The 14,504-nt window shown below is 41.5% G+C and overlaps 2 protein-coding genes across 2 annotated transcripts; both read left to right on the top strand.

Annotated features, from left to right (window-relative positions):
• The first annotated feature begins 12,220 nt into the window (after nucleotides 1-12,220).
• On the top strand, nucleotides 12,221-12,571 carry LOC138904753 (uncharacterized). The gene has a single exon (XM_070193259.1). The coding sequence runs from the start codon at nucleotides 12,221-12,223 to the stop codon at nucleotides 12,569-12,571; it is 351 nt and encodes a 116-aa protein (XP_070049360.1).
• Nucleotides 12,572-13,613: 1,042 nt separating this feature from the next.
• LOC138904752 (uncharacterized) lies at nucleotides 13,614-14,447 on the top strand. The gene has a single exon (XM_070193258.1). It carries the CDS (start codon nucleotides 13,614-13,616, stop codon nucleotides 14,445-14,447), a length of 834 nt encoding a protein of 277 aa, XP_070049359.1.
• Nucleotides 14,448-14,504: the final 57 nt, after the last annotated feature.

Raw genomic sequence — 14,504 nt, 5'->3', positions numbered from 1 at the left:
TACAACATTGCCGGAACAGGGCCCCGACATACCCATAATGTCAATAACAAAAATGCATACCAAGACCACGGCAAGTCCGGAGAAAGGATCTTGCCAATAACGCTGAACCGGATAGCCTACTGTGATGGGGGAGCTGCGTCTACCCGTCTATCAGGACCTGCAGCACGACATGCAGGGTCCACAAATAAAAGGACGTCAGTACGAATAAAGTACTGAGTATGTAAGGCAGAATAGCATAAGTAAGAACAATAATGTAAACAGTGATAGGGAATATACAACCTGTGACATCTGGGTACCTCTGAGGGCTACTAACATGAAATACATGATACATACATATATATATACATAAACTTTTAAAACATATGCCTTTGTGGGCATCATCATCATCATATCATACCCGGCCGTAATAGGCTCGGTAAAACGTACCCGGCCATCATAGGGCTCGGTAGAATCGTACCCGGCCACGTGGAGCTCGGTAAAACCCAACTGATCAGTGGTTGCACAATAGGTGCCATACCCGGCCAACTATAGCGTGGCTCGGTAGAGTAAAATAGATACATATATATGATGCATGCTGGACTCATTGGAATCACATTTTGAACCTTTTGGAGTGACGTAAGGTCGGTATCCTTCGTACATGTTATTAGGATTAACCCTTCATCAAGAATCTTATAAGAATAAGGAGCTACCAACAACATTGATAATATAAGAATAAGAGAAGTAACATCAATATTAATCGTTTCATAAGAAGGGCAGCAATGTAAGTACTGCTAGCTTCTAAGAGTAGAGTATCTTTGGGAGCTCGTTCATTACATTATGTACAATTGGAGTCGTGCAAAATAATGAAGGGGATAGCCTCACATACCTTGTATATACTGCCCAACCTCAAGCTATGCAAATGTCACGACTCCTTAGTCTACAATAAGACAAATGACACTATCATTTTCGTTTAAGCGTCGTAACTATTATGTATCGACCACAACCTATTTTACGATGAAATGGACAGCACCTCCCCTATTTATATGACTTCACACAAGTCAATACAATCACCAAACAGCCCAAACAACATCATTAATAATCATATTGAGCCTCCAAAACAGTCCACCAACCAACAACATTACTACCAAGCCTTTCGATATATATTTCACAAGTTCTAGCTTCAACGACTTAGCTGCAACTTGGATAATCTTAAATATATATAGAGTAAGAGGTTCCTTACCTTTAAACAGAAAGAACAACTCCAATTTGACCTTAATTTTCCACGAAATATCCCTTCAATTCTGCCACAAGAACAAGGAAGCGAAACTAGCAATTAATTCGGGTTTTTCGGCACTAGAATTACTTTAGAAGACTTGAAATCACCTAGGGTTGATTTTAAAAACTTGAAGGTGTATTTACAGAAAATAAAGCACTTAAAACAACCTCCCACACGAGCTGGAACAACACAAAAATCAGCAACAACAAGAAAAACAAGAAACTTACTAGCACCACGGGATTCCCGACATTTGATTTGTGTTGTTTGCCCTTTGTTTGGGTCTTGGATCATGAGAGAACCTTGAGAGAATGTTTTTAGGGTTATAAGGTCTGAATATACTGAAAAATAATGACTTAAAACGGGGTTGAGTTATCTTATATATGTCCAAATGTCTTAAACCGCCTTTGTGGGCCCCATAGAGAGCAGCTTGGCGCACTCTCGCGAAAACGCGAATATCTCTCTATTCCGAGATCGTATCGACGAACGGTTTAATGCGTTGGAAACTAGACTCATAGATCTTCAATTTGATAGGTAGATCACCCCATAATTCCAAGCACATTTGGAGAAAAATGCAATAACATTTGACCTAAAGTTTAAGTAAAATTATAAACCTAAGTTGCGACAACTTTTATCAACTTTTGTTTCATAACTCGCTTGACTTCAAGACTTATGATACGGATATTATATGATTTAAATACATTAAAACATTACCTCTTGGGACAATTAATCACCTCTAGTGTTATCCGAAAATACGGGTTACAACATCCTTGATTCGTTTAACTTCAAATACTTGTTAACCACTCTTATACACCCTTGTATCGTTTAAGACCAATAGGATTAACTTATTATCATCTCAAAGATAATCTCTTCTTGGATTTACGTCGACTACCTTACGGCGTGATCTATGATATGCGAATTTGGGTTGTAACATCCTCTCCCCCTTAGGAACATTCGTCCTCGAATGTAAGGGTTTATGGGGTGTCTAACTCATCGTGGATTCCGACGGAGATTTCCGGCTGAGAGCGTCTGCCACAACATTGGCTTTACCAGGATGGTGCAATATCTTGATGTCGTAGTCTTTCAGTAATTCAAGACACCTACGCTGCCTCAAATTCAACTCCTTCTGCTTGAAGATGTATTGTAAACTCTTGTGATCTGTGTAGATGTCAACATGGACGCCGTATAAGTAGTGCCGCCATATCTTCAAAGCATATATTACTGCAGCCAATTCCAAATCATGAGTCGGGTAATTCTTTTCATGCTTCTTCAATTGTCTTGATGCATAAGCAATCACCTTCCCACGTTGCATCAATGCGCACCCCAAACCTATACCTGAGGCATCACAATATACCACATAACCTTCTGTTCCTTCTGGGAGAGTGAGCACTGGCGCGGATGTCAATCGATTCTTTAGCTCCTGAAAACTATGTTCACAAGCATCAGACCACTGGAACTTGGTAGCTTTCTGTGTTAACTTAGTCAATGGTGCTGATATAGAGGAAAACCCTTCTACAAACCGCCTATAATATCCTGTTAGCCCCAGGAAGCTGCGAACTTCTGACGGTGTTGTAGGTCTCGGCCAATTCTTCACTGCATCGATCTTCTGAGTGTTGACACTAATACCCTCATCAGATATCACATGGCCAAGGAATGCTACTGAGTTCAGCAAGAATTCACATTTAGAGAGCTTAGCATATAACTTATGATCCTGAAGGGTCTGGGCATAAGCCTGAATACGGGAAATATCCATGACCTCTACCAAGGAGGCTGTTGTGCACTCATTTATCAGATGTGGTCCCAACCCGTTCACGAACAGGTGCACCCTATCACTCATCTCGGCCACCATATGGGGAGTATACCTTGCTAAAGAATCAAACTGTATACTATACTCTCGTACACTCATATTACCCTGTCGAAGGTTCAAGAACTTATCAGCTCTAGCTCGTCGTATCTCAGCTGGCAAGTAGTGACGAAGAAAGGCCTCAGAAAATTCCTTCCACACGACTGGAGGAGCATTTGGACCCCTAAATCTCTCCCAACTATCATACTATAAAATCGCTAAATCCCGTAACTGATAAGAAGCCAACTCTACTGCCTCCGTATCACTAGCATGCATAACCCACAATGTACAATGAACCTGATTAATAAATGTTTGCGGGTCCTCCTTGGGGTCTGATCCGGTAAACACTGGAGGGTCTAGATTAATAAAATCACGAACTCTCGCACTAATCGGTTTATCAGTAGCACCGGTATTCTGCCTCTGAGCCTGAGCAGCTACCAAGCTAGTCAACAACTGCACCGCACTGCGCATATCGTGGTCTGTAGTGCCAGACGGTGGAACTGGATGTACTGGGTGCCTCCTAATATCCTCTGGAGGAGACGGAGAGGTATGAGATGGCATCTCACTCTGAGCCTCACTTTGGCCTGCTCTGGCTGGAGGCACCTGAATGTTACCCTCGCCCACAGCTATATCAAGCCGTTTACTAATCGCTTGCTTCCTAGTCGAAGGCATCGCTGAAAGAAATCAATGTGAATATTAGATATGAACATTTACGACTCAACTCTACGAACGATCTAGATTTAGGAAGAAGGTAACAACCCTAGATGTCACGTAGCCTCCTGATTATAAATGTGGCGCGCTACACATCCATAATCAAAACTCTACTAGACACGGCTCATAGACAATCCTAGGACAGACTTGCTCTGATACCAAGTTTGTCACGACCCAACTGGAGGGTCATGACTAGCACCCGGGCCATACTTGCCGAGCACCAACGTACATTTTATCTAACCTTCCTTATTATCTTTAAGGGCCGACAAGATCAATATAAATAGTAGACATGGATCATGAACATCCAACAATGAAAGATAATGTCATGAACATACATAACATGGGACGACAAGACTGTCAAGAACTATATATAAGGTACGAGCTAACATGATGCCATGAAAGACTATACAACAAAAAATCAGCCGACAAGGCATTCTAAACCATACATAAGTCGACACCTGTCTATGAGCCTCTAAAGTTACATCAGTGCTACAACATTGCCGGAACAGGGCCCCGACATACCCATAATGTCAATAACAAAAATGCATACCAAGACCACGGCAAGTCCGGAGAAAGGATCTTGCCAATAACGCTGAACCGGATAGCCTACTGTGATGGGGGAGCTGCGTCTACCCGTCTATCAGGACCTGCAGCACGACATGCAGGGTCCACAAATAAAAGGACGTCAGTACGAATAAAGTACTGAGTATGTAAGGCAGAATAGCATAAGTAAGAACAATAATGTAAACAGTGATAGGGAATATACAACCTGTGACATCTGGGTACCTCTGAGGGCTACTAACATGAAATACATGATACATACATATATATATACATAAACTTTTAAAACATATGCCTTTGTGGGCATCATCATCATCATATCATACCCGGCCGTAATAGGCTCGGTAAAACGTACCCGGCCATCATAGGGCTCGGTAGAATCGTACCCGGCCACGTGGAGCTCGGTAAAACCCAACTGATCAGTGGTTGCACAATAGGTGCCATACCCGGCCAACTATAGCGTGGCTCGGTAGAGTAAAATAGATACATATATATGATGCATGCTGGACTCATTGGAATCACATTTTGAACCTTTTGGAGTGACGTAAGGTCGGTATCCTTCGTACATGTTATTAGGATTAACCCTTCATCAAGAATCTTATAAGAATAAGGAGCTACCAACAACATTGATAATATAAGAATAAGAGAAGTAACATCAATATTAATCGTTTCATAAGAAGGGCAGCAATGTAAGTACTGCTAGCTTCTAAGAGTAGAGTATCTTTGGGAGCTCGTTCATTACATTATGTACAATTGGAGTCGTGCAAAATAATGAAGGGGATAGCCTCACATACCTTGTATATACTGCCCAACCTCAAGCTATGCAAATGTCACGACTCCTTAGTCTACAATAAGACAAATGACACTATCATTTTCGTTTAAGCGTCGTAACTATTATGTATCGACCACAACCTATTTTACGATGAAATGGACAGCACCTCCCCTATTTATATGACTTCACACAAGTCAATACAATCACCAAACAGCCCAAACAACATCATTAATAATCATATTGAGCCTCCAAAACAGTCCACCAACCAACAACATTACTACCAAGCCTTTCGATATATATTTCACAAGTTCTAGCTTCAACGACTTAGCTGCAACTTGGATAATCTTAAATATATATAGAGTAAGAGGTTCCTTACCTTTAAACAGAAAGAACAACTCCAATTTGACCTTAATTTTCCACGAAATATCCCTTCAATTCTGCCACAAGAACAAGGAAGCGAAACTAGCAATTAATTCGGGTTTTTCGGCACTAGAATTACTTTAGAAGACTTGAAATCACCTAGGGTTGATTTTAAAAACTTGAAGGTGTATTTACAGAAAATAAAGCACTTAAAACAACCTCCCACACGAGCTGGAACAACACAAAAATCAGCAACAACAAGAAAAACAAGAAACTTACTAGCACCACGGGATTCCCGACATTTGATTTGTGTTGTTTGCCCTTTGTTTGGGTCTTGGATCATGAGAGAACCTTGAGAGAATGTTTTTAGGGTTATAAGGTCTGAATATACTGAAAAATAATGACTTAAAACGGGGTTGAGTTATCTTATATATGTCCAAATGTCTTAAACCGCCTTTGTGGGCCCCATAGAGAGCAGCTTGGCGCACTCTCGCGAAAACGCGAATATCTCTCTATTCCGAGATCGTATCGACGAACGGTTTAATGCGTTGGAAACTAGACTCATAGATCTTCAATTTGATAGGTAGATCACCCCATAATTCCAAGCACATTTGGAGAAAAATGCAATAACATTTGACCTAAAGTTTAAGTAAAATTATAAACCTAAGTTGCGACAACTTTTATCAACTTTTGTTTCATAACTCGCTTGACTTCAAGACTTATGATACGGATATTATATGATTTAAATACATTAAAACATTACCTCTTGGGACAATTAATCACCTCTAGTGTTATCCGAAAATACGGGTTACAACATCCTTGATTCGTTTAACTTCAAATACTTGTTAACCACTCTTATACACCCTTGTATCGTTTAAGACCAATAGGATTAACTTATTATCATCTCAAAGATAATCTCTTCTTGGATTTACGTCGACTACCTTACGGCGTGATCTATGATATGCGAATTTGGGTTGTAACACAAACAACCGAGCGAAGTGCAAATGTTCAAAATGACCGGTCGGGTCGTTACACTTACTCTAATATCAAACGTACATGCATCATGTTAAACCTAGTACAGGTTAGAACGTTGTTAACGTAATAGCCCGCTAAGATAAGCCTTTTCCAAAGTCCGACGGAATTTCTATAGTCCCAATGGAAACTACCATGTTATGTCCATTACTTGGAGAAAATGTGCCAATATGTTGATCATTATTGTGTAAGTGGTCGAATTTGGAGGGGGAAAGGACTAACTTTATTTGTTTGCAGAAAATGAAGCACGAAGTCCACAGGTTCATGATGGTCCAAAACATTCCACCTCTGCTACTTGACTAGTGGAAAGACCTTGTGCCTTGCGACAAGAATTATGTGAGAAAAGTACTCAGTGACTTGCTGTCTTTGCTTAATATCCAACCAAATAGAGCTTTGATTGAAGCTGCTATCATGTTCTGGGATGAGAAAAGAGCGGTCTTCCGATTTGGTGACATAGAAATGACTCCCGAAGTTTTTACTAAGCTGCCATGGGATAGTCTGGGGTTACTAGTACAATAGAATCGCACCCCTCGCGGTTTTCTAAAGATGATGGGCTTTAAGAAAAATGAAGAATTGCTTTGATTAAAGAAATCCTACATCCTTTTTGGGTTTCTTTATGAGCGTTATGGGCATATTAAGTCATACCGTCTTCATCATGAGAAACTTGCCATTACCTCCTTAGGTTGGACGCACCGCCGAGTTTATGTATTCATCATTTGCTTCTTGGGTTTGTTGATATTTCCAATGAAAGGGTGAAGGATTCACATTCGTTTAGCTATGGTTGCAAGAACTTTAATGGAAGGCATCGAGGGGCAAACCTACACCATCATCCCTATGATCCTAGCTGAACTATACCGCTCTCTAGATCGATGCAAGCAGGGGTTCGAACATTTTGAAGGTTGTAATCCATTATTGCAAGTCTGGTTATTGGAACACTTTCATCGAGGAGAATATCGTCATGAGCTTCTGCGACGGCCATTGAATGACTACATAGCTTACCACCATCCAAAGAAAACGACATGCATCCTAGATAGGTTTGCATAGCCCGAAAGTGCTGTAAGTTGGGTACGTTTCTTCAGCAATCTAACATACGAGAAGTTACATTGGATATTTTACTGGTTTCCTAGCAGTGAGTTCATCATCAGGTCAAGGGATACTACTCATTTAGTATTGATCAGGTTGTGAGGCATTTATCCTTATGCTCCTATAAGGGTAATGAGACAAGCAGGAAGAAAACAGGTCATACCTCAGGTTTCCAACATGGTCCAGTACAAGGCAGATTTCAAAAGGGGACATCATTCCTTTTAAGTTCGAGCCACAACATATATGGAACTAGAAGGTCATTATGGAAAAAGAGACTATCGAGCCAGACAGGTACCATGCCGGTCACGTGTATTTCTATCCATCATGGTTGGCAGATGATATAGCGGGAGACGTCAGGCCAAAGGCCAATTTGGGAAATAGGATCATTGATGCTGCTGCTGAGGCACAGGTCAAGTATAGAAGGCTTCGCAAAAGGGTTTTTGAGTCGGATTTCAGGCATCTGGAACAGCATAAAATAGACATGGAAGCTATAAATGAATGGAAGGGAATCGCCACCAAGGCAACAAAAAGGTTAGAATATCTGGAACTGGGAGTGATGAAGCTCGAAGGGAAGATGAGAAAGAGGCTTGCAGATTGTCAAAACACAGATGGCAGCGAAGGAGGGCATCTAGACAAGGCTTATTTATTATTGGATATGCGCGACTTGGGGAACTTGATTGATGGAGTCAAAAGAGCCAAGCATGGAGAAGGTCCCTCAGGGACCAAATAGATTTAGCAAATGATGTTCTTTACTGTTTTCTAGCTTAGTTTAGATTTTGATTATAATAAGGCTAAATGCCATTAGTAACTTCATTATTATTGTCGATTTAGTAAAGGTTTGGCTCGTTTTCACATTAATGAAATGACGCAATATTGGCATCAATTTTTTCCAAGTCTATATGTCGCTTAGGCCTACCTCGGGCACAATGAGGTCCCCAATTAGGACGCGAATTATTGCATGATTTTAAAGAACATGTTTAAATACTGCAAGCATTCTTTCAAATATCCCTTACTGACTTGGTTACCTTTTGCTTTTTCTTTCTTTTGATTATTCCCATTCCCCAAGGTTGGTTCGTGCATACTGCTATCGTCAGCATATCACACTAGATCCAGAGATCCTCCACCTCCTCCTCCACCAAGCGATCCCAAGAGCAAGAACAAAGGAAGAGCGAAGATGGATGATATGAGCGGTATCAGAAAGGATAACGCCACCATAGCAGAGAGTGTCGAAACTTAAGATGGTCGAAGCACCCCGGCGCATAATGAACTGGTCTTGCATCTGGAACAAAAGATTTTGGAGTTAGAAGGAGAACTTGAGCAGTTCTAGAACTTGGCAAACCTGTCTCTCACTCTAAATGTCCCTGATATTAACCAACAAAACCAAAACACCCAGAACAAAGCACCACCACAAAAGCCACAAAACCTAAACCCGCCACCAAACCCTCTTGCACCACACCAGTACCCAACACCTACCCAAATCCTTAATCCTCCTCCAGTACCAACTCCTTAACAACAACACCATCACCCAACTCAATACCCGCAAACTACCACTTATCACACTCCCCAGAATATACCACAACCCACTTCTGACCTCCAAAACTCAACAAATGATCATCCTTATGCTCAGATCCCCGGAGTCCACCAGAGCAACCCGACATATGTGGAGACCTTACCCCACACCCCACAACAAACCCTATACATACCTAAATCAACTGAGAAAGACATGCTTATTAAGAACATGGCAGAAGAACTCAAGAAACTCACTGGTAGAGTTCAAAGTGTTGAAGGTGGTAAAGGCATTGGAGGTTTAAACTATGAGGACTTGTGCATTCAGCCAGATGTGGAACTGCCTGAGGGTTACAAACCTCCCAAGTTCAAAATGTTCGATGGAACTGGTGATCCGAAAGTGCATCTGAGGATGTATTATGACAAACTTGTAGGAGTGAGAAAAGATGAAGGAATCCCAACGAAACTATTCATGTGAAGCCTCACCGGAGATGTGTTGTCTTGGTATATCCGTCAGAACCCAAAGAAGTTGGTTAATTAGGTAAGCATAGCGTCAGATTTCATGGACATATTCAGGTTCAACACAGTAAAAGCCCCAGACGTTTTCTATATTCAAAATCTCAAGAAGAAACCAACAGAAACCTTTCGTGAATATGCTACTCGATGGAGATCTGAAGCCGCGAAAGTAAGACCAACACTCGAAGAAGAACAAATGAATAAGTTCTTCATCAGGGCTCAAGACCTGCAATACTATGAAAGGTTGATGGTTATTGAAAATCACAAATTCTCCGACATCATCAAGCTGGGAGAAAGAATAGAAAAAGGGATTAAGAGTAGGATGGTGACAAATTTTGAGGCACTGCTGGCCACGAATAAAGCATTGCAATCAAGTCTCCTCTCACATACCAAACACCTCCACCTACCTACCAAACGCCTCGACCCACATACCAGCCTTCACCCCCCCCAGATACCAACAACCTTCTACCACCTACCATGCCTATAACACTCAAGCCGCAAATTATCACTCACCACCACCCGCCCGCCAAAATTACCAAAAACCAAGACCAAACTTCGACCGCAAACCACCTAGACAATACACCCTGATTGATGAACCCATAGACCAACTATACGAGAGACTAAAGGTTGCTGGTTATGTCACTCCCATTCTTGCCGTTGCCATGGAGAGTTCTTCTCAGTGGGTTAACCCCAATAAAACATGTGCATATCATTTAGTCATGAAGGGTCATACCATTGATGAGTGTCTCACACTGAAGGACAAGATTCAGACATTAATCGACACTAAAGTCATACATGCAAAGGAAGCTGCACTAAATGTTCGTAACAATCCTCTCCCGGATCACAGAGGTGAGGGAATGAACATGATAGAGACTGAAGAGGAATGAGATCCGGAAGGGTAAATTGGACTCAATCGAGAGGGAGATGATCCTAAAACATCTCTAGTCACCCTCACACCTGTTATGGTACAAACCCAAGCACCATTTGAAGTCGAGGTAACCACACCATTCACTGTGATGGTAGCTCCCACACCATCTTACAAGTCTGATGCTATCCCATGGGATTATGTTCCAAAAGCAAAGAGGAAAGGAAAAACAAAAATAGAGGAAACAGGTGCGGCGCAAGGGATGACTAGAGCTGGCAGAGTTTATACACCTGAGCACTTGGGAGGAACAAGCAAGGAAGCTGCATCTAAGCCACCTGTTGTTGAGACTGGCCTTGATGACCTTTGGAGAAAGGCACAAGCAAGGGAATGCCTTGATAAAAGTGCTGAGTGAAGCTCATGTACCCACCAACATCACTAGTGGGGAGATGGCTAATATGGTCGTGCAGGTACTGGAAAGCCACAAAATCACCTTTCACGAGGATGAATTACCACCAGAAGGATTAAGTCATAACAGGGCACTACACATCACAATGCAATTTGAGGATAAGTTCATCACCAAAATCCTGATAGATGGGGGTTCAAGTCTCAATATATGTCCACTGACTACTCTAAAAAGGTTGGGTAAAGGCCTGCACGAGATACGGATGGGAAGTATGAATGTAAAGGCATTTGATGGATCCCAAAGAGCCTCAATCGGAGAAATCAACCTCAACCTACAAATAGGCTCGACCTAGTTTGATGTTGAGTTTCAAGTGCTGGATATATCTGCTACCTATAATCTATTATTGGGACGACCCTGGATACACGCCGTTGGGGCAGTGGCTTCTACTCTGCATCAGGCTGTGAAGTTTGAATGAAATCATCAAGAAGTGATTATCCATAGGGATGGAAGTAACCCCATCTGCACCAATCAGACTGTTCCAGTCATCGAGAATAGAAAGAAACTGGGTGGAGAAACGTACCATCGCATTGAGCGAGTCAACACAATAGAAAAGGATCGATGGTGGAGTAATAAGATAGAAATCATATTAATATGGATAGGATATGAACCTTCCAAGGGTCTCGGCAAAAACCTCCTAGGGATCACCAAACCCGTATAACCACAACATCATGGCACAACCTTTGGGCTCGGATATGAATATACTTGGCAAGAGTACCGGGATTGGTCGCTGCCATGGCGTGGTCCTTATTATCCACTGGAACAACTAGTACCACCTCTGCACCAGACATTTCATCAAGCTGACATAATGTGGGGATCCGAGGAAGATGAAGTCTTATCTGGCATGAGGAAACTATTTCTGGATGAAGAAGATATGGATTGAAGTGCGATAGTTGAGGAGGAGGAGGAGGAGGAGAAGGACCTTACCATTCAAACCGTGGGGAAAGGAGCTGTTCTAAAAAACTGGACTGTTGCACCATCCCGGGCCCGTCGAGTTCCTGGGTAGCTCGGCAGATTAGCATCAATTATTTTTAAGCATTTGAGACATTTTCAGTATTTTATTTTGAAATAATTGCTCGAGTCATCGAGCCGCATTTGTTAAGATTTTAAAGATTTCAATTAATGCATTGCTACTTTTCGTATTTACTATTATTCTCTACATTTTCTATTTTTACAGTGTTATTATTACCTATCCCGATGAACTTGTGACTGTGACATGTAATTAGACAACACAACACAAGGATAGTGATTCAGAAGACATGGAAGATGATACGATACCTGAGGAAATCATCAGAGAAGTGGAAAATTTTGAAAACAAGCCAAAGTCCAATTTGGACGAAACTGAAGTAGTTAACTTAGGGGATTCCGAACTGGTCAAGGAAACACGCATAAGCATTCATCTATCACCATCAGAGAAAGAAGAGTACATCAGATTCCTAAAGGAATATGAATATATCTTTGCATGGTCCTACGATGATATGACAGGTTTGAGCACATCCATAGTAGCTCACAAGTTGCCCACTAATCCTATATGTACACCGATAAAGCAGAAGCTCAGAAAACTCAAGCCAGATATGAGTTTGAAGATAAAAGAGGAGGTCACCAAGTAGATCAAAGCCAAGGTTCTTAGAGTGGTCGAGTACCCGACTTGGTTGGCCAACATTGTGCCAGTTCTGAAGAAAGATGGGAAAGTCAGAGTATGTGTTGATTACAGAGATCTAAACAGAGAAAATCACAAAGATGATTTTTTTGTTGCCCAATATACACATATTGATCGATAATTGTGCCAAACATGAACTCCAATCCTTTGTGGATTGCTTGGTGGGGTACCATCAGATCTGGATGGATGAGGAGGATGCCGAAAAGACAGCCTTCATCAAGCCATAGGGGATATATTGTTATAAAATGATGCCATTTGGTCTGAAAAATGCCGGAGCCACCTACATGAGAGCTATGACAACTATTTTCCATGACATGATACACAAAGAGATAGAAGTGTATATGGATGACGTTATCATCAAATCCAAAAGGAGTACGGACCACATAGCGGATCTGAGGAAATCCTTCAATCGGCTTCGAAAGTATAATCTGAAATTGAATCCCGCAAACTGTGCTTTCAGAGTCCCTGCCGGAAAATTGTTAGGATTCATCGTCAGTCGCAGAGGGATTGAGTTGGACACATCAAAAGTCAAAGCAATCCAAGACTTGCCATCGTCAGAGAATAAGAAGGATGTGATGAGCTTTTTAGGGTGTCTCAATTATATCAGTCACTTCATAGCACAATCAACAGTGATATGTGAGCCGATCTTCAAAATGCTGAGGAAAGAGGCCACAAGAAGTTGGACTAAAGAATGCCATAAAGACTTCGACAAAATCAAGGAGTATCTATCCAAATCACCCGTTCTGGTCCCACCAGAGCCGGGAAGATCACTGCTGCTTTATTTGTCTGTATTTGACGGAGTTTTTGGTTGCGTTTTGGGATAACATGATAAAACTAGAAGAAAGGAGTAGGCAATATACTATATGAGAAAGAAATTCATGCCCTATGAAGCCTAGTACTCTTTGTTGGAATGCACTTGGTGTGCTTTGACATGGACAGCTCATAAATTGAGGCATTATTTATGTGCATACACTACATAGCCCATATCAAGGATGGATCCATTGAAATCTATCTTTTGGAAGCCCATGCCTACGGGTAAGTTAGCAAAGTGGAAAATATTGCTAAGCGAGTTTGACATCGTCTATGTAACTCAGAAGGCGATCAAAGGACAAGCATTGGCAGATCATCTGGCAGAAAATCTCGTAGACGGAGAATACGAACCATTGAAGACATATTTTCCCGATGAGGTTGTGTCGTTCGTGGGAGAAGATATCACCAAAGCATTTGATGTTTGGAGAATGTTCTTTGACGAAGCAGAAAACTTCAAAGGAGTAGGTATCAAAGCAGTTTTGGTATCAAAAACCGGCCAACACTATCCGGTATCTGCAAAACTCAGGTTTCCATACACCAACAATATGGCAGAATATAAGGCTTATATCTTGGGACTCAGGTTGGCCATTGACATGAATGTTCAAGAGCTACTGGTAATTGGAGATTCCGATATGTTGGTGCATCAGGTTTTAGGAGAATGGGCTACAAAGAACACCAAAATATTGCCATATTTGCACTGTGTACAAGAGCTGATCAAAAGGTTCAGCAAGATAGAATTCAAGCATGTTTCGAGGGTTCAGAATGCGTTCGCAGATGCATTAGACACTTTGTCTTCCATGATACAACATCCAGACAAGAATTTCATTAATCATATCCAAATAGGAATCCATAAACAGCCAGCTTATTGTGCTCATGTTGAAGAAGTGAGCGATGGAAACTCGTGGTTCTACGACATCAAGGAATATTTGGCAAAGGGAGAATATCCAGAGCACGCCACCCATACTCAGAAATGCACACTTCGAAGATTAGCCAACCACTTCTTTCAAAATGGATGAATCTTGTATAGAAGGACTCCTGACTTGGGGTTACTACGGTGCGTCGATGCCAAAGAA

The sequence above is a fragment of the Nicotiana tomentosiformis genome, chromosome 2 (genome assembly GCF_000390325.3).
Source record: "Nicotiana tomentosiformis chromosome 2, ASM39032v3, whole genome shotgun sequence".
Taxonomy (NCBI): Eukaryota; Viridiplantae; Streptophyta; class Magnoliopsida; order Solanales; family Solanaceae; genus Nicotiana; species Nicotiana tomentosiformis.
Note: the sequence above shows the minus strand (reverse complement) of the source record. Positions and strands in the feature narration are given on the sequence as shown.

Bases quoted from the DNA above. Each gene is read 5' to 3' on its own strand.
- LOC138904753 (XM_070193259.1), top strand. From the start codon at position 12,221: ATGGAAGATGATACGATACCTGAGGAAATCATCAGAGAAGTGGAAAAT.
- LOC138904752 (XM_070193258.1), top strand. From the start codon at position 13,614: ATGGATCCATTGAAATCTATCTTTTGGAAGCCCATGCCTACGGGTAAG.